At 36.0% G+C, this 24,456-nt stretch overlaps 1 protein-coding gene across 4 annotated transcripts in view; it reads left to right on the top strand.

Moving 5' to 3' along the window:
* Positions 1–24,456, top strand: part of ANKRD12 (ankyrin repeat domain 12) — a 97,852-nt gene that overhangs the window by 28,378 nt on the left and 45,018 nt on the right. For 2 of the 4 annotated variants that reach the window (XM_040264632.1, XM_040264633.1), the window contains exons 2-4: positions 7,421–7,558; positions 15,649–15,796; positions 22,941–23,009. In XM_040264632.1, the coding sequence (XP_040120566.1) occupies positions 7,472–7,558; positions 15,649–15,796; positions 22,941–23,009 (304 nt within the window). In that variant the 5' untranslated portion in view covers positions 7,421–7,471. The remainder of the gene's footprint in view (positions 1–7,420; positions 7,559–15,648; positions 15,797–22,940; positions 23,010–24,456) is intronic. The other 2 variants (XM_040264634.1, XM_040264635.1) reach the window with 1 other exon arrangement.

Below are 24,456 nucleotides of genomic sequence, written 5' to 3'. Positions count from 1 at the left end.
GGTGACACTGAATATATAGATGGTTCAAGACAATGATACTAACCAACCAGAAATATTCACCCATCCATTACTCACCACTGTGTAAGAAATTTAATGAGTTTTTGGTATAATTTTGACTCAGCTTAAAAAAAAACAAACAACCTTTGTTCTTAAATTGCTTACAGTAAAAGAATAAATGGCATATATGCAGTTTCTTCATCCAAAGGATGTTTAGTTTATACTCAAGTTTTTGATGTACCTATATTTGCTATCTTGGTACTTCTGAATAGCAACTGAATAGTTTATTAGAAACAATAATATTAAAGATAATTTTTTTTTAGTATCCCTTGAATGATCACAAAACAGGAACATCATTTAAAAAAAAACTTTAGAATGCTGAATCACTTTTAGAAAAAGATATGTTTTACTACTGTGATTAAGTAGAGTAGAAAAACTCTTGAATATAATAGCATACATTTATGGATTGTCAGCCCCAGAATTAAGTTGCTGTCGGATGAATACGTAGTCTCCTTGGTCTATAAGAAGCAAGAATGTATTTATTGTAAAGGAAGAAACACCTTTGAAAAGGTAGAATCAAAACTTTTTGACTGTTTCTTCTAGCTGTTAGAGAGCAAAGGAAGTCTTTCATAGAGCTTGCGGCCCTTAACAGGTATTGCTGTCTCTCTGCAGTCTTAGGGCAAGGAGGTTGAACAACAAGCAGTGTTGTAATAATCACCAAAACTATCATACAAAGGATGGAAGTAAAGAATAACTCTTCTTAGCCTTGGGAAGATACCACCAACTATTTTCACTTGTAAAGCGCTGTACTAGTTTGCCTTTCTGTCTAACCCTTGGCTGTATATATGAGTTCTGGTTCCCCTACACCTTCACCAATACTTGGTCTTCCTTACTGTTTAATATTAGCCATTCTCATGAATGTATAATGGTATCTCATTATTATGTTCCTGATGACTAATGAGATTGAACATCATTTTCTGTATATTCTTTGATGGACTGTTTAAATCTTTTGTTCTTTTAAGGTTGGATTATCCTAATTGATTTGTTATTTATATATTCCGGCTATAAGTCTTTTATAAAGACATAGTTTGCAAGTATTTTCTCCCTGTATGTCTTGCTCTTCATTTGCTTAACAGTGTCATTTAAAACGTAAGAGTTTCCTCTGTGAAGTCCCACTTAATCCATGTATTTTCTTTTGTGATAAATTTTTGCTTTTCATAGCCTATTTAAGAAATCTTGGCTAACCCAAGATCACTAAAATATTCTCCTGTGTTTTCTGCTAGATGTTATAGAAGGATGCATGCTTTTTCTGCATCTGTTGAAATGGTTATTTCTCTTAGTCTGTTAATACAGTGAATTACCTAGATTGATTGCCAAACATTAAGCTGACCTCAGATTCCTCGTGTAAATCCCACGTAGTCATGATGTATTATCTTTTTTTATGTAGTTGGATTTTTTTTTTTACTAATTTACTAATTTTTACAAGTTTACTAAAATTTGGTTGACAGTTTTGTTATATGATTATAAAGTATATTGCTCTGGAATTTTCTTGTAAAAGACTGATTTTGCTATCAGTATTGATGGACTCATAAAATATATTCTCTTTCCTCTTCAGGAGAGTTTTACAGAATTTTGTAGAGTTCACTATTGATGCTAGGAGTTTTCTTTTTTTCCTAAATATGAAATTGAGTCATTTAAAAAATATTGACCTATTGAGATTGTCTAGTTCATTGAACTTTGGTAGTCTGTGCCTTTCAAGGAATTTGTCTATTTCATTTAATTTGAATGTATTAGTATAAAGTTTGTGATGTTCCCCTATTTTCCTTTACCTATTGGTATTTTTAGTATCTGTAGTAATACTCCCCCTTTCATTGATTATTTTGATTTTATAGGTTTTCTCTCTTTTATTTCAAATCAGTTCAGTTGCTCAGTCGTGTCCAACTCTTTGCGACCCCATGGACTGCAGCACGCCAGGCTTCCCTGTCCATCACCAGCTCCCAGAGCTTACTCAAACTCATGTCCATCGAGTTGGTGATGCCATCCAACCATCTCATCCTCTATTGTCCCCTTCTCCTCCTGCCTTCAATCTTTCCTAGCATCAGGGTCTTTTGCAATGAGTTAGTTCACAGTCCATCCAATGAATGTTCAGGACTGATTTCCTTTAGGATGGACTAATTGGATCTCTTTGCTGTCCAAGGGACTCTCTTGAACACCACAGTTCAAAAGCATCAATTCTTCGGCACTCAGCTTTCTTTATAGTCCAACTGTCACATCCGTACATGACTACTGGGAAAACCATAGCTTTGACTAGATGGACTTTTGTTGACAAAGTAATGTCTCTGCTTTTTAATATGCTGTCTAGGTTGGTCATAACTTTTCTTCCAAGGAGCAAGCATCTTTTAATTTCATGACTGCAGTCACCATCTGCAGTGGTTTTGGAGCACAAAAATAAAGTCTGACAATGTTTCCATTGTTTCCCAATCTATTTGCCATGAAGTGATGGGACCAGATGCCATGGTCTTAGTTTTCTGAACGCTGAGTTTTAAGTCAGCTTTTTCACTCTCCTCTTTCACTTTCATCAAGAGGCTTTTTAGTTCTTCACTTTGTGCCATAAGAGTGATGTCATCTGCATATCTGAGGTTATGGATATTTCTCCCAGCAATCTTGATTGCAGCTTGTACTTCATCTAGTCCAGCATTTCTCATGATGTACTCTGCCTATAAGTTAAATAAACAGGGTGACAATATACAGCCTTGACATACTCCTTTCACAATTTGGAACCAGTCTGTTGTTCCTTGTCCAGTTCTAAATGTTGCTTCTTGACCTGCATACAGATTTCTCAGGAGGTAGGTCAGGTGGTCTGGTATTCCCATCTCTAAGAATTTTCCACAGAAAATTTTGTACAGAAGAACTGTACAAAAAAGATCTTCACGACCAAGATAATCGCGATGGTGTGATCACTCATCTAGAGCCAGACATCCTGGAATGTAAAGTCAAGTGGGCCTTAGAAAGCATCACTACAAACAAAGCTAGTGGAGGTGATGGAATTCCAGTTGAGCTATTTCGAATCTTGAAAGATGATGCTGTGAAAGTGCTGCACACGATTGCACTCATTTCACATGCTAGTAAAGTAATGCTCAAAATTCTCCAAGCCAGGCTTCAGCAATACATGAACCATGAACTTCCAGATGTTCAAGCTGGTTTTAGAAAAGGAAAAAGCAAGACAGTTCCAGAAAAACATCTATTTCTGCTTTATTGACTATGCCAAAGCCTTTGACTGTGTGGATCACAATAAACTGTGGAAAATTCTGAAAGAGATGGGAATCCCAGACCACCTGACCTGCCTCTTGAGAAATCTGTATGCAGGTCAAGAAGGAACAGTTAGAACTGGACATGGAACAACTGACTGGTTCCAAATAGGAAAAGGAGTATGTCAAGGCTGTATATTGTCACCCTGCTTATTTAACTTCTATGCAGAGTACATCATGAGAAATGCTGGACTGGAAGAAGCACAAGATTGCTGGGAGAAATATCAGTAACCTCAGATATGCAGATGACACCACCCTTATGGCAGAAAGTGAAGAGGAACTAAAAAGCCTCTTGATGAAAGTGAAAGAAGAGAGTGAAGAAGTTGGCTTAAAGCTCAACGTTCAGAAAACTAAGATCATGGCATCCAGTCCCATCACTTCATGGGAAATAGATGGGGAAACAGTGTCAGACTTTATTTTGGGGGGCTCCAAAATCACTGCAGATGGTGATTGCAGCCATGAAATTAAAAGACGCTTACTCCTTGGAAGAAAAGTTATGACCAACCTAGATAGCATATTCAAAAGCAGAGACATTACTTTGCCAACAAAGGTCCGTCTAGTCAAGGCTATGGTTTTTCCTGTGGTCATGTATGGATGTGAGAGTTGGACTGTGAAGAAGGCTGAGTGCTGAAGAATTGATGCTTTTGAACTGTGGTGTTGGAGAAGACTCTTGAGAGTCCCTTGGACTGCAAGGAGATCCAACCAGTCCATTCTGAAGGAGATCAACCCTGGGATTTCTTTGGAAGGAATGATGCTAAAGCTGAAACTCCAGTACTTTGGCCACCTCATGCGAAGAGTTGACTCATTGGAAAAGACTCTGATGCTGGGAGGGATTGGAGGCAGGAGGAGAAGGGGACGACAGACGATGAGATGGCTGGATGGCATCACTGACTCGATGGACGTGAGTCTGAGTGAACTCCGGGAATTGGTGATGGACAGGGAGGCCTGGCGTGCTGCGATTCATGGGGTCGCCAAGAGTCGGACACGACTGAGTGACTGAACTGAACTGACCTGAAGAATTTTCCACAGTTTGTTGTGATCCACACAGTCAAAGGCTTTGGTGTAGTCAATAAAGCAGAAGCAGATGTTTTTTTGGAACTCTCTTGCTTTTCGATGATCCAGCGGATTTTGGCAATTTGATCTCTGGTTCCTCTGCCTTTTCTAAATTCAGCTTGAACATCTGGAGGTTCACAGTTCATGTAGTGTTGAAGCCTGACTTGGAGAATTTTGAGCATTACTTTGCTAGTGTGTGAACTGAGTGTAGCTGTTCAGTAGTTTGAACATTCTTTGTCATTGGAATGAAAACTGACCTTTTCCAGTCCTGTGGCCATTGCTGAGTTAACCTAAATTTGCTGGCATATTGAGTGTAGCACTTTAATAGCATCATCTTTTAGGGTTTGAAATAGCCCAATGGGAATTCCATCACCTTCACTAGTTTTATTCGTAGTGATGCTTCCCAAGGCCCACTTTGCATTCTAGGATGTCTGGCTCTAGGTTGGTGATCCCACCATCGTGATTATCTGGGTCATGAAGATCTTTTTTCTATAGTTCTTCTGTGTATTCTTGCCACCTCTTCTTAATGTCTAATGCTTCTGTTAGGTCCATACCATTTCTGTCCTTTATTGTGCCCATCTTTGCATGAAATGTTCCCTTGGTATCTGATTTTCTTGCAGAAATTTTTCTATAAAATTTTCTTGAAAATTTTTCTATAAATGTCAATTAAATCCAGTCAGTTCACATTGATGGCATTTTTTCAGTCCTTTTATATCTTTGTTGATATTCTCTTACTTAGTAGTGAGCCTCTAACTATCAATTTGGTTATTTCTATTGTCAGTTTTGTTGGTTTTTATTTCCTGCACTTTGAAGGTCTGTTGCTAGTTAGATATATGTTCCGTGAACTGGTCCTTTTATCAGTATGTAATATGTAGTGTCCTTCTTTGCTTTGAGATCTGTTTTGTCTGATATTAATATAGTTACTCCAGCTTTCCTTTGAGCATGCTTGCATGGCATATCTTTTTCCATTCTTTTACTTTTAATCTACTCATACCATTATATTTTAAGTAAATTTATTAGTAGTACATAGTTTGATCATTGTTTCCCTCTTCTCTGACAATCTGTGTCTTTTAATTGGTGTTTTTAGTATTTACATTTTATATAATTATTGCTATGTTTCGATTAGGTCTCTCATTTTATTACTGTTTTGTATGTTCCTTCTCTTTTTCATTCCTCAGTATTTCTGTTTCTGCCTTCTGTTGGCTTATTTGTACATTTTTAACGATTCAAGTTTTACTTACCCAATGTGATTTTGATCACCTCTTTGTGCATCGATCATTCTAATGATTACATTATATATCTTAGGCCCAGAACATAATTATATATCAAATACTTGATTGACTAAAGTAATATTTTAAAAATTCATTTGTCAGTTTTCTTGCTGCTGAGATTTTCCAAATACAGTTATTAATAATAGCTTTTTCTAACAGTCTATTAATACAATATTATTGCCATGTTTAATTTTAATTTTAAAAAATATTCATGACATTTCTTCATTCACCAGTGACTTGTTTCACTTTATCTACAAAAGAGATAGTGTTTTATCTTCATAGTTTTGCCCGGGTTAGTGCATGTTGATACTATGCAGTTCAGTTCTGCTTTTGAATCAGAATTTTTCTGTTTAGATATGACTTGTAACTTGAACTCTGTAAGCTTTGCATAGAGCTGGCTTTGAGGACAGTGCTATGTTTGAATGACTCTTTATATAGTAACAGTAGAAACAGTTAAATGACCCCAAGGGAAACTTTGCCTCTTTGGTATAGTGTCAATATTTTCCCTTTATTTCTTCAAGTTTGCTTCCTGTTCTATAAAATGAAAGATTTGAACTATTTGAACTCTGGAAGTTTAACGTGTTGCAGTATACTCTAATTTGGCTACATTCAGGTTAATTTAAACTCGTTTTGATAATTTACCAATTAACTCAGTTCAGTTAAGGATATTTTGGTTATGTTTCTATTGAAACCACAAATTTTAAAGTACCAATTTGAAGAATATAGATTTTTACTAATTTTCTATTCCGAATGTCTGGATTTGGATTTTAATAATTCCTATAGATCCTAGAATGTATCTTACTTAGATCCATACCCCCTTATAGGAAATTTACAGCATGAAGTAGTTAAAATTAGGATTGTCAGTTGTTATGCTTGTTGCTGTGGCCCAAGTCCTGCTTCTGTTGGCCGACAGCCTCAGTGTAGCCGAAGGCTGTGGTCATAGAACAGATAGCGGTGCCAACAACACAGATGCACTGTGTAGTGTGGGAGCAATTTTTAATTAATTTAACTTTCAACAACCCTGTGTGGCTAACAGACAGCAACACAGGTCTAGCCTCATGGCTACCTGTTTTGTATTGTAAAACCCACGTTTTGAAATTTTTTCTGGATCTCAAGCAAAAAGCTTCCAAGATGCTCTTTGATCTGTTAAATCAGTTTGCAGAGCAGGAGACAGAAGACTGAACAAGTTGGAAAGAAAACAATACGTAAAGTGACAATTACAGTATGATAAGGATTAAATCAGTATATAGGCTATAGAGTTACTAAATACCTGGGGGTGTCTCAAAGAATTCAGTGAGTGAAAAGAAACCACTCTGGGGATTTTAAGTAGTGAGGACTTATTTAAAATAGCATTAGATATTATAAAATTACTCATCATACCTAGAAATAATTAGAAATAATTTCCAGACCAATGCAGAGCTACCAGAGAATCTGTTACGAGCTCCAGCTGCTGGAGCCATGCTGGGTAGGGTGACAGACACTTAACTTCCACTTCAACATGGCTTGTTACCCCAAAAGCTAAGGTTAGATACTAGTCTAGAGAAGATGGAAAGTGATATAATAGTAGTTTTCTTCTTTTCAGTGGCAAGATGAATGGGCTTGAATAGGAGATCTTTAATTAAAAGCTTAGATCGTTAAATGAAAGCTTACTTTAGGCTAAGATAACCTACCTAAGAAGTGACCTTATAGAGACATAGAGGAAACCAAATTGCACTAATTGTGGTGCATAAACTTGAAGTAGGTTTTATTGCCTACCTTTACAAATAACCCTTATGTATCCATTCTTTACAGATCCAGGATGAGAAGACTGACAGAAGAAGCAGCTAGCTGAACAGCTATAAGATGCCCAAATCTGGGTTCACAAAACCAGTTCAGAGTGAAAATTCTGACAGTGACAGCAATATGGTAGAAAAACCATATGGAAGAAAGGTATATGATTATGCTAAAGATTTTGTCGACTCTTTGGAAATTGTGAACAAAAAACTCCTGATTTAGTATTTTTATTTACTTTTTTAAAAACTTCTCTAATTGTAGGTTTTATTTATTTAATTTTGGGCGTAACTAGAAGCTTGCCAGATCTTAGTTCCCCTTCCAGGGGTTGAACCTGGCCCTCCACAGTGAAGTAGTTAGATTTCCTAACCACTGAATTAGGGTGCCAGGGAATTCCCATGATTTAGTATTTTTAATATTAATAATTATCCATAAAACAAAAAGTAGTATGGAAGGCAAATCCTGGGGGTGAGATTGTTTCTCATTCCCTAAGATAACAAAATTACCAAGATTGCACAATTAACTTGTGAAATAATCATGGCGTGGGGGATCCAAGACTTCACAGTCATTTGTTATTTCTTCCCTCTGACTCCTGGTAGCAAAACATACAAATACAGTAGCTATTCAGTTTCCCATGTCTGTAACTTTGGATAAATCTTACATAATTTTTCCAACCTCAGTGTAATAGAGGACAGCGGTACTTTATAGAGTCGTTGTGACAGTGAAATGACTCAAGTGTTGTATCTAATACAATGCTTGTTACACAGTAAGTACTCAATAAATGTTAACTGTGTTTGTTGTTCCTTATTAGTCCTTGCCAGTGATTCTGCCCTTTTACAACTATCCTTCTTCATTCCTATTTAATTTAGGCCCTCTAAACCTCTATGATTATACAGTGGAAGTGAGAAATAGATTTAAGGGACTAGTTCTGATAGGTAGAGTGCCTGATGAACTATGGACTGAGGCTCGTGACATTGTCCAGGAGACAGGGATCAAGACCATCCCCATGGAAAAGAAATGTAAAAAAGCAAAATGGCTGTCTGGGGAGGCCTTACAAATAGCTGTGAAAAGAAGAGAAGCAAAAAGCAAAGGAGAAAAGGAAAGATATAAGCATCTGAATGCAGAGTTCCAAAGAATAGCAAGGAGAGATAAGAAAGCCTTCCTCAGCGATCAATGCAAAGAAACAGAGGAAAACAACAGAATGGGAAAGACCAGACATCTCGTCAAGAAAATTAGAGATACCAAGGGAACATTTCATGCAAAGATGGGCTCGATAAAGGACAGAAATGGTTTGGACCTCACAGAAGCAGAAGATATTAAGAAGAGGTGGCAAGAATACACAGAAGAACTGTACAAAAAAGATCTTCATGACCAAGATAATCACAATGGTGTGATCACTCACCTAGAGCCAGACATCCTGGAATCTGAAGTCAAGTGGGCCTTTGAAAGCATCACTACGAACAAAGCTAGTGGAGGTGATAGAATTCCAGTTGAGCTATTTCGAATCCTGAAAGGTGATGCTGTGAAAGTGCTGCACTCAATATGCCAGCAAATTTGGAAAACTCAGCAGTGGCCACAGGACTGGAAAAGGTCAATTTTCATTCCAATCCCAATGAAAGGCAATGCCAAAGAATGTTCAAACGACCGCACAATTGCACTCATTTCACATGCTAGTAAAGTAATGCTCAAAATTCTCCAAGCCAGGCTTCAGCAATACATGAACCGTGGACTTCCAGCTGCTCAAGCTGGTTTTAGAAAAGGCAGAGGAACCAGAGATCAAATTGCCAACATCCACTGGATCATGGAAAAAGCAAGAGAGTTCCAGAAAAATATCTATTTCTGCTTTATTGACTATGCCAAAGCCTTTGACTGTGTGGACCACAATAAACTGGAAAATTCTGAAAAGAGATGGGAATACCAGACCACCTGACCTGCCTCTTGAGAAATCTCTATGCAGGTCAGGAAGCAACAGTTACAATTGGCCATGGAACAACAGACTGGTTCCAAATAGGAAAAGGAGTACTTCAAGGCTGTATATTGTCACCCTGCTTATTTAACTTCTATGCAGAGTACATCATGAGAAACGCTGGGCTGGAAAAAGCACAAGCTGCAATCAAGATTGCCCGGAGAAATATCAGTAACCTCAGATATGCAGATGACACCACCCTTATGGCAGAAAGCGAAGAGGAACTAAAAAGCCTCTTGATGAAAGTGAAAGAGGAGAGTGAAAAAGTTGGCTTAAAGCTCAACGTTCAGAAATCGAAGATCATAGCATCTGGTCCTGTCACTTCATGGGAAATAGATGGGGAAACAGTGGAAACAGTCAGTGTCAGACTTTATTTTTTTGGGCTCCAAAATCACTGCAGATGGTGATTGCAGCCATGAAATTAAAAGACACTTACTCCTTGGAAGAAAAGTTATGACCAACCTAGATAGCATATTCAAAAGCAGAGACATTACTTTGCCAACAAAGGTCCATCTAGTCAAGGCTATGGTTTTCCCAGTAGTCATGTATGGATGTGAGAGTTGGACTGTGAGGAAAGCTGAGTGCCGAAGAATTGATGCTTTTGAACTGTGGTGTTGGAGAAGACTCTTGAGAGTCCCTTGGACTACAAGGAGATCCAACCAGTCCATTCTGAAGGAGATCAACCCTGGGATTTCTTTGGAAGGAATGATACTAAAGCTGAAACTCCAGTACTTTGGCCACCTCATGCGAAGAGTTGACTCATTGGAAAAGACTTTGATGCTGGGAGGGATTGGGGGCAGGAGGAGAAGGGGACGACAGAGGATGAGATGGCTGGATGGCATCACTGACTCGATGGACGTGAGCCTGAGTGAACTCCAGGAGTTGGTGATGGACAGGGAGGCCTGGCGTGCTGCGATTCATGGGGTTGCAGAGTTGGACACGACTGAGCGACTGAACTGAACTGATTGACATTTACATAATCAGAAATGACAACTGAGAAGAAATTTATGTGTTTAATAATTGGTCTAAGAAATGTTACATATTAAGAATATATTTTTATGAAACTGTATAATCCAAGACAGTATCAGGGAGAAGAGTGTCATTAGTTTTGCAAAATATCTTTAATATGTGGCTTAACAGAAAGATACTGAAATTATTTGCTTCTGCAGTCCATGAGTTCAACTATCTTTTGTCACATAGTCTCAAGAGTCAAATACACACTTTTTAGAGAATGGGAGACAAAGATACACTGACATCTTATGTGTTATTGTGAGCTTATTTCTGACCTTGCAGGTCCCCTGAAATAATCTAAGGGACCATACTTTGTGAACTTGTGTACCATTGTAGGAAGCACACTAATGAAAGTGTTCAAGTGTACAGTGATGGGACAAAGGAGAAAAGCAGTCAGTTTATGGGTGTTCATGGGGTCTCACAGTGGAAAAGATACGTAATCTGGATTCCCATGTTAAGTACATATGTGACCAGCAGGAAAATGAGAGTAAGTAGTAGTCTTAAGCAGGAGATGTAAAAAAGACAAGAATCTGTTAAAGTACTGCACACAAAGTTAGGATGTAGCCTATGAAGGATGGAGGATAGGAAATAAGCTTTCGACAGGGACCAGTTCATTATGGCCTTGTGTTCCTTGCTAAAGATCTTGACATTTATCCTGTAGCCAGTGAGCCAAACGGAAGGGCCGTAACAGAGATCAGTAGTAGTAGTTAAAAATCCAAGGAGGAGGCAGTATGGGCAGTGACTGTGAGGATAGAGAGAATTGGCAGTTCTGAAAGTGAATTACTGAGATTTACCTGTGTATGTAGAAAAGTGATCTGGGTCCACGCTGAGGTTGATTGGACTGTTCCCTGAGAGGGCACTCAGGAAAAGCAAGAGGTTGTTTTAGGAAGTGTGTTTGGTTTGTACTTGTTGAATGAAGTCAGAACATCCAATAGAGGTATAAGTAGATAAAACGAGAGTAGAGCTGAGAACAGCTAAAAGAAAATTAAAAGTATGAGAATTTATGGAAACGTGACCTATAGGTATGATGATGTCATCCAAAGAGAATGGGGCAGGAGTGGAGGAGAGTATACCCTGAGGAATTCACACATTTTAGGAGGGATCAGGAGAGGACAAGAGAGAAGTGGAGGTTGCACAGCCGAGAGTGGCCAGATGCCACAGCGGTGAACGGGAAAGATGGAGTTGCTGGGTTATGTCAGTGGAGATCCCTTACCGTGATCTGAGTAGAGGAAATCTCAGAGTTGTGGGGATGGGATGCAGTGTTAGATTTGAAGAGAGAATTAGAACTTTCACTTCTAAATGCTTAAGTGTAGTGAAGGTTGCTTGATGTCAGTTTTTGGATTTGAATTTATAAGGCCAAAATTGTTGAAGCTTTTAGTCTTCTAGGTACTTGTTTTATTTTTTGATGATTGCCACTACAGATGTAGTAGTCCTGAGCATTGCTTTCATAAAAGTGTGATTTCTTAAAACTGTAGAGGCAAGCAAAAAAGCAAAAACTTTTACTAATATATTTCTGTTAAAAACATTCCTTAGGTAAGTTAAGAATGCTTACTAATCATTAGGTTTTATAAAATAAATGGGAAGAATAAATACAAACTATTAAGTTCTTTAGTTATTAACAGTTGGCTTACCCAAAGGGATATATTTAATTGTTCTCAGCCTCAGTTTAATCATTCAGTGTTTTTTCAAGAGCACACATGTGTTTGTGTAAGGGTCAGAAGCCCCTCTGAAGCAGTGTGCATGGTGGTTAGTATTGCCATGCTCCAGATCTCTGAGCAGCTTGACATCCAAAGCTGCTGGTGGAAGTAATTTTCTTTCATTTTAAATAAATATTTGACAGCTTAAGAGAGGAAGGGCCGTACTATCCATTCTCAGTTTTTTGCTTATACTGTATGTTACTACTGTTTCTTATGACAAAATTAGAGGGGAAGGAGAGAAGGCGACATGATTATCTTTTTTCACTTATTTATTTGCAAAGCATATTCTTAGGATTGTCTTTTCTTAGTGAGTTATTGGCCTTGAAGCCAATTTGTAGCTTCTGCTGAGTTTTTCCTTCCATAAAATTTTTAGAAATGAATCTGTAGTTGTTCTTTTATGTAAATAGAGACCATATTTATAGCATAATATAACACAAAACATTGCTGTTAAGAGATTTCTAAATTTAAAAATAACCTGAACCAAAATTTAATTTCTTAAATGCATTCAAATAGACTATATTTTAAATAATAATTCCATAGCAATATGCTTTTTATATAAATGATTTTATTACCTTCTTAAGTATCACAATAGTTAGGGGTTCATCAAAAATACCTACTCAAAATTCTTCAAATATTTTATCCTTTTACTGACAATCTGTGGGATTTTTCCCCCATTGGTTTTAGTTTAGAAATTTTTCCACTGAAACATTTCTAGCTGTAAGTTGGTGTTCATAATTTGCAAAGCAACATCTTTTATTAAACATTTTCTGATAGTCTAAATCTTGAGTTACATTCATGAAGTGTGAAAGAGTGAATATTAATCATCTACCTTTTCATCATCAGTGAAGGTTCAGTCTTCATTATCTCCTGTCCTCTCCACATGATAATTGAGAACTTTTTTTTATTCAAATAATACATGTTCACTGTAGAAAAATTTAAAAATATATAAGCATAATGAAAATAGAAATTGTTTGTTTGAGATGAAGGATCTTGAGGTTTTACTCTACCCTATTTGCAGGCTAATTAGTTTCATGGACTCTAGCAGAAGACATGAGACTCCTGGGTCAGATAGAAAGGAGTTTTTTTCACATAGCCATAGCAGTAGCCATGTATCAGTGTTTGTGTCTGTTGTCAGAGCCCTATTTCTCACAAAGGGATGTAGTGAAGGCCAGTGACAACTACATATACAGTGGATTGTGTAACAGGAGAGGAACCCCAAATCTTTTTAATGGGAGGTAAATCTACCTGACCTTAGCCCTAAAGATAGGAGTTATATATTGAACAGTGAGCAGACCTAATTTACCCTTTGCTGCATAGGAAGACACTGTCTCTGTCTTCCAAGGCTGTTCTGTATACAGATAACTTTGAAAAGATAGAACAAAGGGATTTATTTAGTGCTTCTGTTTGCTAGATGTACAGAAATGCAAGAAAGCCATGGTGGATTATCTCCCAGCACACCTGCAATGCCATTACCCACAGATAGCCATTAACATTTTGATTTGTATCCTTCAAAGGTTTATATATATATATATTTTTTTTAAATTATCTCCAGGTAAATTTATATTTCTTTTTTTCTATCTTCTTGAGTTGGTAAAGACTATCAGCACCTTGTTTAATATCAGCAGTGATAGAAGGTCATTCTTGGCTAACTGTTAATACTTTCATGCTGTGTGTGATGGCTGTTGTAGATTATTTTAAGAAAAACATGAGTGTAAATGAAAAGCACTTAACATTTTAAAATGAAAAAATCGGTCAAGTTTATTATGTCATTGTATGAAAGAAGAATGTGCCGGTGACCCTCTCCTGAATAGACAAGAGTATTTATATTAACATATAAATACTATTTGATAATACAGAAATTACAGGACAATCAGAAGTAACTGTTTCTTTTGAAAGTTAACTTTCCCCAGATCTGAAAATAGTTTTTAGTGTTAAGATTCTCACAAAAACACTTTTTTTGGGTAAGAGTTTTAAGGACAGTTTTACTTGAGAACAGAGTTAAGTTTGCAGCAGTTAAGAATATTCACACTTAAGTGAAAGTCGCTCAGTTGTGTCCAACTCTTTGGGATACCATGGACTATAACCTGCCAGGCTCTCCAGGCAACAATACTGGAATGGGTACCTGCTCCCTTCTCCAGGGGATCTTCCCAACCCAGGGATTGAACCTAGGTCTCCTGCATTGTGGATGGGTTCTTTACTGTCTGAGCCACCAGGGAAGCCCAAGAATACTGGAATGGGTAACCTGTCCCTTCTCCGGGGGATCTTCCTGACCCAGGAATCGAACTGGGGTCACCTGCATCGCAGGTGGATTCTTTACCAGCTGGGCTATCTTACAAGCCCTGTATGAATATTCACACTAGTCACCAAATTATCACATAGGAGGACATGATTGATATAGTCTTGTGAACACTTTTCATGTAACATATTAACACGGTTTCTTTTAACTTGTTTATGTCAAAGAACAGTATCATAACATATATGCAAGGTAGAAGGGACTTCTTGATGTTTTTCTTAGATTATTTTGTTAATAACAAAATATTTGTATTTTCTAAGGCAGATCTCTTGAACTTTGTTGACTAACCTTTTTGTTAATCATGGCTTTTTACTTCTGATACTTGGACATCTGGGGCCTCACTGACCTTGGGCAGACTATCCTTCCCAGGGCCACTCAGTTCCAAGAGAAAATAAATAGCTCATTTGTGACCACACCTTTCATTTGCAAACCAGCAATCCAGGGTTCATCCCTAACTACAGCTCTAGCAACTCTCATACTCTGGACCACTGTCCCCCTGCCCTGATGGTTACCCCAAAATAACCGTCAGGTACCAGACAACTAGAGAAGTGACACGTATACCCCAGACCCTGCACAAGTTACGCGGACTAGCCAACCCTAAACCTGCTTGCTCTCCTAGCCTTTTCCTGTGGAAGCCACACTAAAGCTTCCACTTGCCTGCTTTTCCCTCCCCCTGCCTCCCTGAACTGGCTAGGGGCTTCCCCAGGAGAAACTGCATTGCACATGTGACATGCCCTCTTTTCTTGGGAGCTGTGAGTGACAAACTCTTTCCATTGGCAGTGGTCTCCTGACCTGTTGGCCTCACTATGCCAGAATAATAATAAAATTGACCATTTAAAACAGCATTGTAAGCAAAAGGCATGTCTGTGAAGCTCCATTTCATTAGCAGAAGTGAAAAGACAGCTCAAGAGGATTTTCCTTTACACCTGGGAAATAATTTGATGGTTTTATTTTTCAGTTATCTTCACTACTCAGTTCAATCTAGAATTCTTTTTCTGATTTATATATTTGTTTATTGGATGATGTCTGTCTTAGACATAGAGTTCTATTATTCAAGATACTTTGTTTTACTGTTATTTAAAATTATATTACTAAATGAAAGGGAATATGAAACAGTTTAGAAAACATGTTGAAAGTGCGCCTTGAGGACATTGAATATGATGGTAGTTTGTAATACCCTTTCAACTTTTATGTATGAAAATTTCCTTCATAAAGTATTTTTTAATACTGTACTGCTTAGCTAGTATCATTAAAACTTTATTCATGTTTTATTTTTTAATAGAGTAAAGACAAGATTGCATCCTATAGCAAAACTCCAAAAATTGATCGAAATGATGTGGGCAAGGAGATGAAAGAAAAATCATCCATGAAACGTAAACTTCCTTTTACCATCAGCCCATCAAGAAATGAAGAACGAGATTCAGACACAGGTAGGAAACTTTGTTGTTTCCTAGTAAAATTATCCTTTTTTACTGTGATTTTATCATTTCTCTTACACTACATTTTATAGAGAAATATTTGTAGTTTGGAATTTCAGGTTTATCATTGGGGCAGAAATTCATATATTCCTTGCCCAAATACAATTTCTATCATATATAAAAGCAGTTTTTTTCTTAGTCTCAGTGTTACAGAGCTCTTATCATTTTAAGAACTTGATTTCTTGGGGAGCATTTCAGTGTTGAAAATTTACTCGGTTACATGGATCTTTGATGTGGTAAATTTGAGAAAGAGTTGTTCAGTTTTTGTGGACAAAAGTATTGAACCCACCAAAGGAAAAAAAGCTTAGACATTTTAGATTCAGAAACGAATCAGAAATATGTCCCTTCCAAAAAAAGAAGAAAAATATTGAGGCTGCCTCAGTCCAATTCATAGTACTTTTTTCCTCAAAACTCTCACTATATCAGGAATGATACTTGACATCAGTCAATCCCAGTTATTCATAATAGATTAGAACCTTATGACCACTGTCTATAAATACTAGGTTGTATTTTAGCCCTAAGATAGTCATTTCCTAAAACTCATATAAACTTGAATGTTTGTTATATGTTTATCATAATCGTTTTATCCCCTGAATGAAGTATTAATAATGAACTGTTCTTAAGAATGTTTTAGTTTTTAGTTTCACTCACAGAAAAAAATCAGTATTACATTCTAAATATATGTACAAAGATTGTATCCTACTTTTATCTTTCTAGCTACCTTAGTCATCAGTATAGAAATAATCTTCACTCCAGAATCTTTGAAAATATCCTAAGGACTTTTGAAATGCGTTATGCTAATATAGTTTAGAAAATAACCTAATTTTAGTGTACACTTTCGGTAGCAGCTAGGTTTCCTTTTGTGTATTTGGCTATTTCTCTTAGCTTGAATTAGAAATTTTTCTTAAACACTTAATGCCATTTTTTAAACCTTAAAAATTGCTTTTTTTTTTTTTGAGTAAGAAATTATGTGCTTTGTTCATTTTAAGTTACTGCCTTCTAAAGGTTTGGATTTTTTTTTTTTTTTAAGCCTGGCCCTCCTTATTTTTTAGCATTGTTTTCAAGGTTATGAGGTCATTTAGCTGAGAAGAAGGTGCTTATGTGCCTTCACATTTACAGGCTTTAATTTCTCTCAGACTTTCTCCTTGGAAGTCCTTCTCCTAGTCATTTTTAAAGTACTTACATTAACTATGTTGTTTTCCAGTGACAGTGTTCTCCTACTAGTAGTTTGAAGAAGGGACTTAGAAAAATTCAAAGGTTGTAAACATGTTTTTCAGAATATATGATTTCAAAATAACACACTTCCCAAGAGAACCCTTGTTATTAGATCAGCTGGGTTATTTATCTTTCATTTAGTGTAAAATAAAGAAGAAAGATTTAGGAACATATGAACTTTAGGCACTGAATGAACATGGTCTGGTTCATATTTATTGATGGGATATAATGCTTTTCTCTGCTACAGTCTTTCCACTATTTGAATTTAATAGGGGGCATTGTAGCTCTCTCTCAGACTTGCATAGTATGAACATTTTTTTTTTTAAAGGTCACATGCTAACGTTAAATAAGATTTTGATGTATTTAAATGTATATCTGTAGTTTTGATAGTCTGAATTTATAAATTTTAGTAACAGATGAATGCCTTAGTTTTGCATGAACACACATAAACACACATCCAAAGCATTGAGAAGAATTTCCCCAGGCCCAAGGAAAAGTGTCTTATTTACAATTAAGCTGTCTTATTTTCATAATTTTAAAAAAGAGTCCAGAGTACCATTAATGGCTGTTTTAAATATGAATGATAATTATAGCACCAAAACTCATATATGACATTGATCTTTTTAATATTCTAAACTATACAGGATAAAGTATAGAAGGGAAAAATACAACATATAATACTTAATCTAATTAAAGTTCTCTAACATGAGAAGGGAAAAACACAGAAATTGGAGAATGGACAAAAGATACAAGCAGGTTCAGAACACCAGAATTACAGTTGACAAAGAAATGTTTGAAATAATAGTAGTTAAGGAAATAGAGTTTATAATGACTGAGAAAATTGTCATTGGTTGAATCATACAAGGGCTTCCTTGGTGGCTCAGCTGGTAAAGAATTCACCTGCAATGCCGGAGACCTGGGTTCGATCCCTGGATTGGAAAGATCCCCTGGAGAAGGGAAAGGCTATCCACTCCAGTATTCTGGCCTGGAGAATTCCATGGACTGTATAGTCCATGGGGTCGCAAAGAGTCACACACGACTGAGCAACTTACACTTTCATTAAATCATAAAAACTGGTCACTGATTTAGAATAGGAACTTGCTTTAGTTTGTCTAAGTTATAGAACTATCTTTATATAACAACATATGCTAAAAACTAAATTTGTTAACATTTGACTTATTCTTTCTTTTGGCATTTATTCAATATAAATAATTATTGATGAGAATGAAAACTATCTTCAAGTATATTTCTCTCAACTTTTAATAGAAAAAACAGGAAAGTACTGTCAGGTAGTAAAGGATTTGTTTAATTATGGTAAACACTAAGGAAATACCTTTTACTGTTAAAAATAATATTGTAGAAGAATAAGCAGTATGGAAAGATGTTCATAGTATACAAATTGAAAAAACACGTTATGAAATAATATGTACTGTTTGATTGCATTATGTCATATTCTTTATATTTGTCTATATGCCTATGCACATAAAACAGATATTAACACACGTACAGAAAGAGAAAATTGTTTAAATATAAACACTGTTTCATTGTAGAACTAAACCTAAACCTAGTGAGTTATTAAGGGTCCTGAATAAAAATGTAAAGATTATAAACCCTGAGTTAGTGAAAAGTAAAAGAATAAGGAATGGGGAAAAAGGAGAAAAAGCTGAGTGCTACTCAGCTCATCTTCTCTCATGTCAAGGGATTAACTGAACTTGTCTAAAACTGAAATTTTTTTTCAAAATTATTGCTTAAAACTTCTAATCTTTCCTTATTTAAAATTTTATCTGTATGTTTATAAATATGCCTGTGTTTATATTTTAGCATATGAATCTCTTGTAGAGAAGTGATTCCTTTAGTTCCTTTTCCTTTTATGTTGGATTAAACTAAAATTAATCTTACAGATTTTTATTTAAAGATTGCACATGTGTATGGTATTTTCTTCCTCTTACATAAATTGATTTGTCTCTCTCTCTCCCCTGATCCCTCTGTCTTTACGTACATTTAGAAAGGTACTTTGCATGATACTCAGGAGATGTTAACATGTTTCCAGGATTGGGGATGACTTGTTACTTTCTTCTTTGTATTTTTTTATATGCCTTGAATGTTTAACATGACAGACATACATTATTTTTATAAAACAACCATTATTATTTTTTTTAAGACATTCATATTGTCCAGGAAAGATTCACTGGTTCTCATAATCTGCAATAATGTCATCAACCAGATGAGTCATTCCTAGTCTTCATTTTGAGATAGCCTAGTGTGTCTTAAACTTTTTAAATCCTCAAATATTTCATGTTTGTTAATTTTTTAAAAGATAGCACTTTCTAGAAAAGTAGTTGCTTAACTAGACAGATAAAATTTGGGGGGAAATTACAGCATAATTCGAAGTGTTGCCCATGAGTTTTTATAGCTATATCATAATTGTCTTCATTTCAACGAATCTCCAGCATAACTACTTATATCATTCCAGTGTCTATCCCACATTGTCCTATCCTATTAGAGAATTTCTATAAATCTTGTCCCATGAAATGTTAAGAGGCTTGTCTATACAGTAACTCACTGAGCCTATGGAAGTAAGGCTCAGTGAGTTACTGTATAGACAAGAAAACAAATTGTTTCTTTACAGCTACATCATCAGCTTGCTTTATCACCATTTTTTAGCTTTTACTTTCAGTCTTTCCCAGACATCCAGAATTCAGACAAGATAAGTTATTATAGTTATAATAGAGAGAAGTCAGACCCTAGTGTTTCTTATCAGGGGCTGTTGAGTCTGACAGACCAGTGTTGAGTTCTTGCTCTGGCCAGATTAGCTGAGTTCCTCATAAGTCCCAGTTGTGTCATCTGTAAAAGTGCATATATAATACCAGCTTCAGAAATTGTGATCTCTGAGTGACATAACATATAAAATCAGTTTGCAGTATATTAATTAAAATAGGAAACTGACTTAGAGATTTTTCATCTACTGCAGTAAGAGCAGGCATAGGCAGTGCAGCAGTTCAGTAATACTGACAAGGACTAGGTTCCTTTCGTATTTCTGCTCTGCCACCCTTAGCTTGTATATAGGCTTTGTCCTTCAGCATTTTGCCTTATAGTCATAGGACATCCTTCCTGGGCAGGAAAGATCAGTGATGCTTTTGCCTGCACCTTAGCTGGTTAGGCTCTGCTAGTTGCAGGAAAGTCTGAAAAGTTGAATATTTTTGAGTTGGGTATATTGTCACTCTAATCAAAGTTGGGGTATTCCTATTAATAGGAAGAGGATAATGAATATTTAAAGTAGGCACCTTATAATACTGATATGGTTCCCTGGTGGCTCACTGTTAAGAGAATCTTCCTGCCAATGCAAGAGACATGAGTTTGATTCTTGGGTTGGGAAGACCGCTTGGAGAAGGAAATAGCAACCTACTCCAGTATTCTTGCCCGGAAAATCCCATGGACAGAGGATCCTGCCAGGCTACAGTCAATGGGGCCACAAAAGAGTTGAACAAGACTTAGCAACTAAACAGCAACAAAATATTAATAACTGATAACTGCTGTTATCTTTAATAGTTGCTAATGTTTCTAACTGAGTGGATTTTATTCCTCCTCTATCCACCATAAAATCATACTAATTTTCTTTCCTAGCCTAATGGCATTCGTTGGATGCCATAAGAGTTCTTTAACATGAAAGTACTGAACTTGACTGCTTGAGGCTACACATGAGTGAGTCTCTTCTTGGCCTCCAGCCTACATTTGAATTATTTTGTTATGAATAATGCCATAAGAGTATCTTTCCAGATTGTGTTTTTGTTATACCCTGAATTTTTTCTTATTCATTCCAAGAGTAGGGTTATAGGGTTAAAAGGATACAATGTTTCTATGATATTTGTCTAAAATAATGATATGTAGTTACAAAGTCTTCCAGCAGTACATTTGTGTTCTTTAATCTCAAATAACATCAGGGCACTTGCTTTTTTTTTTTTTAGGTTTGATAGATCTAATTATCTATAGTGATAAACCAGTAGTATTTCGTTTTAGTTTGCATGTTTAAGTAAAAAAAAAATACAGCATTCTTTTTAAAAAATGTTTATTTCTTCTTAATAAGCATTATCGATTTGCTTACTGTGTCTTTTCTAGTGGCATATGTAAGTAATGTGTGAATAAATGTGGAAGGAGGAGATGCAGAGAGGCACAGCATGCTCCATTCCCCGAGGCCATGTTCGCAGTTGTAGAGGATGTTCACATACTCTGAATTCAGTCTCTGCCGGCCATCCATTAAGGCCTGCTTTCCTGAGGCTTTGATCCCATTGAAGGATCTACCCTATTTAATGACTCAAGCAACTTTGGAGAAGACAACTTAAAAAAAAAAAAAAAGTGTTATTTTCCTGATAACTGTGTTAAAAGTAACAGATAAAATTAGTGTTTTGCTTAATAAGGATACTCATCTTTTGGTGATTTTCATGGAGATAGTCTATTATAGATTTATTTTTGTCCCTTCCCCCTGATAATTTTCTAGCTCCTTAATTAAATCTTTATAGAATACATATACAGATGCCCCAAATATGAGCATACTTATTTGAGTAAAAGCCAAAGGGTATGTGGGGTCAGGATAGATTAATTACTTCCAAAGGAAGGTTTGGATAAACTATTAAACTGCTTCCTTATATTAATGAATATAATTGAAAGCAAGTTTATTTTATCCACTATTCTTTAATTGATCGTAGTAATATGATCTGCTTTCACTTATCCATTTAATTCAGTTTGTTGGTGCAACGTATTAGTTGCCACTTTGCTTTACAACCTGTGGAGGCCTTTTTAAATTTTTGTTTATCTTGAAATGAAATGTCAAATATTCTTCATAGAATTCTTCTAGTTGTTAACTTAATGGTTTTGTTAACAATTACAAAAAGCAAATGTAATTGTTTATTGGAAGGCTTGTGATTCAATCTATTTACCCATTGGCTCTAGGATTGGTCTAAATGTTATTTTATTAATGATTTCCCTTTCAATTGAGCGAGCTTTCTCATCACTAAACTTTTAGGCTTTTTTTTTTTTTTTCTGCAAATGTTATGTTTAGAAGTTATTTGTTCTCTAAATGTTTTTCCCCCAATATTTTTGTTTTTTACTTATACCTAACTGAACTCATGAATAATGTCTATAGTAATCATTCTGGAAAGAAAACTATGAGCCAATAAATTGAGATTGTAAAGATTAGAATAATATTATTTTAAGTTATAGTAGCATTTGTTTGTAAGTAAAAATATTTGCTCTGGCCGTACTGTCAAAAATCAGTTCTCCATATTCTTAATTGTCTAATTTATTGAGTTGTTAGGCAGCATTCCATTTCTTAGCTGATAAATTTTGTTTTGCTTTAGCCTGCTTTCTTTCTAAGAGGTGGTCAGTGTAATAATTCATAGTATTTGAAATGTTTATAGTTTTATAGAAATATTTGGTCTGGAATGATACTGTAGTCCAAAATGTTCTATTGTCTTCTGAGTAGTTTTGGCATTCATAGAACAAAAAGGATGATTCAAGTCTTTATTCAAGTTCTGTAAAGGCAAATTCTAAACAGAAAAGCAGTTAGAGTACTGTCTGTTTTATCAATATTCAGAGATTGAAAAAATATTCTAAAGAAAGATGATATGTTTTAATAAGCAGCCTCAGTAATAACTGTTATCACAACCTACATAGTTGACTTTTTTAGCTTTAAGACTAAAGAAACTGAAATCTTAGGTATTGGCCAAACCTGTGTTTTAAATGTACTTTTGGCTTTACCTTAAACATAATCTTTTGGAAAAACAGTGATACATCATTGTGGTCTTTTGAAAAATGTTGGTTTGTTGAATTCTGCATTTCCCTTCGTATGCTTTTTTCTCTTCTCCTGTCTCTTCTCATTCTGTAGATTCAGACCCAGGACATACAAGTGAGAATTGGGGGGAGAGACTTATATCTTCTTACAGGACATGCTCAGGTAACTAGATTATCAGGGGTTCCTGTTAGCCAGTGGTTTCTGTCACATTTATAATTAATTCTTGTACTATAAATAACTTATTTTCAAACCAGCATATAGATGTCTGTGATTGAATAAGTGACTATATGAGTGACATAAAAATTTCCAGCTTCATTTGAGAGCTCCCATGTACCATGCCCAAGACATGTTCTGTGTGGATGCTGCAAGCAGGATCCTACACAGCCACTCAGGCATACAGCACAGCTGGGGACCCATTCACATAGAAGAGTATGAGAGGTGTACACCTTGGAGCTGTGCTGAGCAGTGACCCCTGTGGGAATGTGCTGTGGTCCTCCATCTCTTAGCTGTACGCCCTTCACATGTTATACCACACATAGTGATTTTCATAGACAGTGTCATCTTACTCTTCAAGCATGCGGTGTTTTTTAAAACATATTAAAAATTTTTTCAGTTGACCTCTTTAGTCTGTTGACTGTTTTGCTGCCCCTGTTGAATTTAAAAATGGATTAAAACACGAAGTTTCCTGGAGAAATGCCATCAAAGAGTAAATGTATCCTCTAGTATGTGAAAACTAAGTTAGCTAGGTGTTTTTATTCTCTCTTTTTTTAAAAAATTTTAATTAGCTTACATTCTTATCCCTGAACTTTTTACATGTAAAATATTGTTTAGTCCCTCAGTGTCCAGTTTTTAGCATATGGCCTTTAACTGTAAAAACTAAAAATTTCTGTTTCTAATATACTTTGTATTTATTTTATAAATTTGTGGAGTTGGTATACAGCGAAGTAATTATTCTTAAAATTATCCTGAAAACTGTCAATTGACCTGATAAGTCAGTAATACTTAGTTATCAAAATTTGGCAATGGCTTGTCTACAGTTAGCATTAAATTGAACAGATCTACACTTATTGTGGAGTTAGTGGTGCTTTCCTAAAATGGGCCCCCTAAGTACCAAGGCACACCTAAAAGAGCGGTATGTGATGAAATTGCCTGTGGTCTGAGGGTCATGGCTGGAAATCGGAAGATATAAGCACTCACCTGTCAGAAACTAGATACTGCAGAACCATCTGTATTTGAATTGTAGCTCCCATGGTTTCATTCCTTATACTGTGACTGCTTTGTGGGAAGATGTCATATTTCTGAGACACGGGTAGGCTTATGAACTAGTTCCCCAAGAAAAACATTTTTGTCTCTTCTCAATATACTTAATTGAGATGTGACAATGTTGAGCTTTCTGTTTATTCTGATAAGACATGGGAAGAAAGCACTAATTTTCAGGATTATAAGACTGAGATATCTCTGTAATTCTAAAGGTCCTCTGAACCTTGAAGTAAAGAATACTGGATTGTTGAAAAGGCTGTATCTGTTTTTCTTTAGTCTTAAGTGAGCCACCTGGATTTTTCTTTAAAAATCTCTTAAGGTGGTCTTCCCTGGTGGTCCAGTTATTAAG

The sequence above is a fragment of the Oryx dammah genome, unplaced genomic scaffold (assembly GCF_014754425.2).
Source record: "Oryx dammah isolate SB20612 unplaced genomic scaffold, SCBI_Odam_1.1 HiC_scaffold_22, whole genome shotgun sequence".
In the NCBI taxonomy this organism is placed as follows: domain Eukaryota; kingdom Metazoa; phylum Chordata; class Mammalia; order Artiodactyla; family Bovidae; genus Oryx; species Oryx dammah.
The sequence above is the reverse complement of the archived record's forward strand: the minus strand, read 5'-3'. Positions and strand labels throughout refer to the sequence as shown.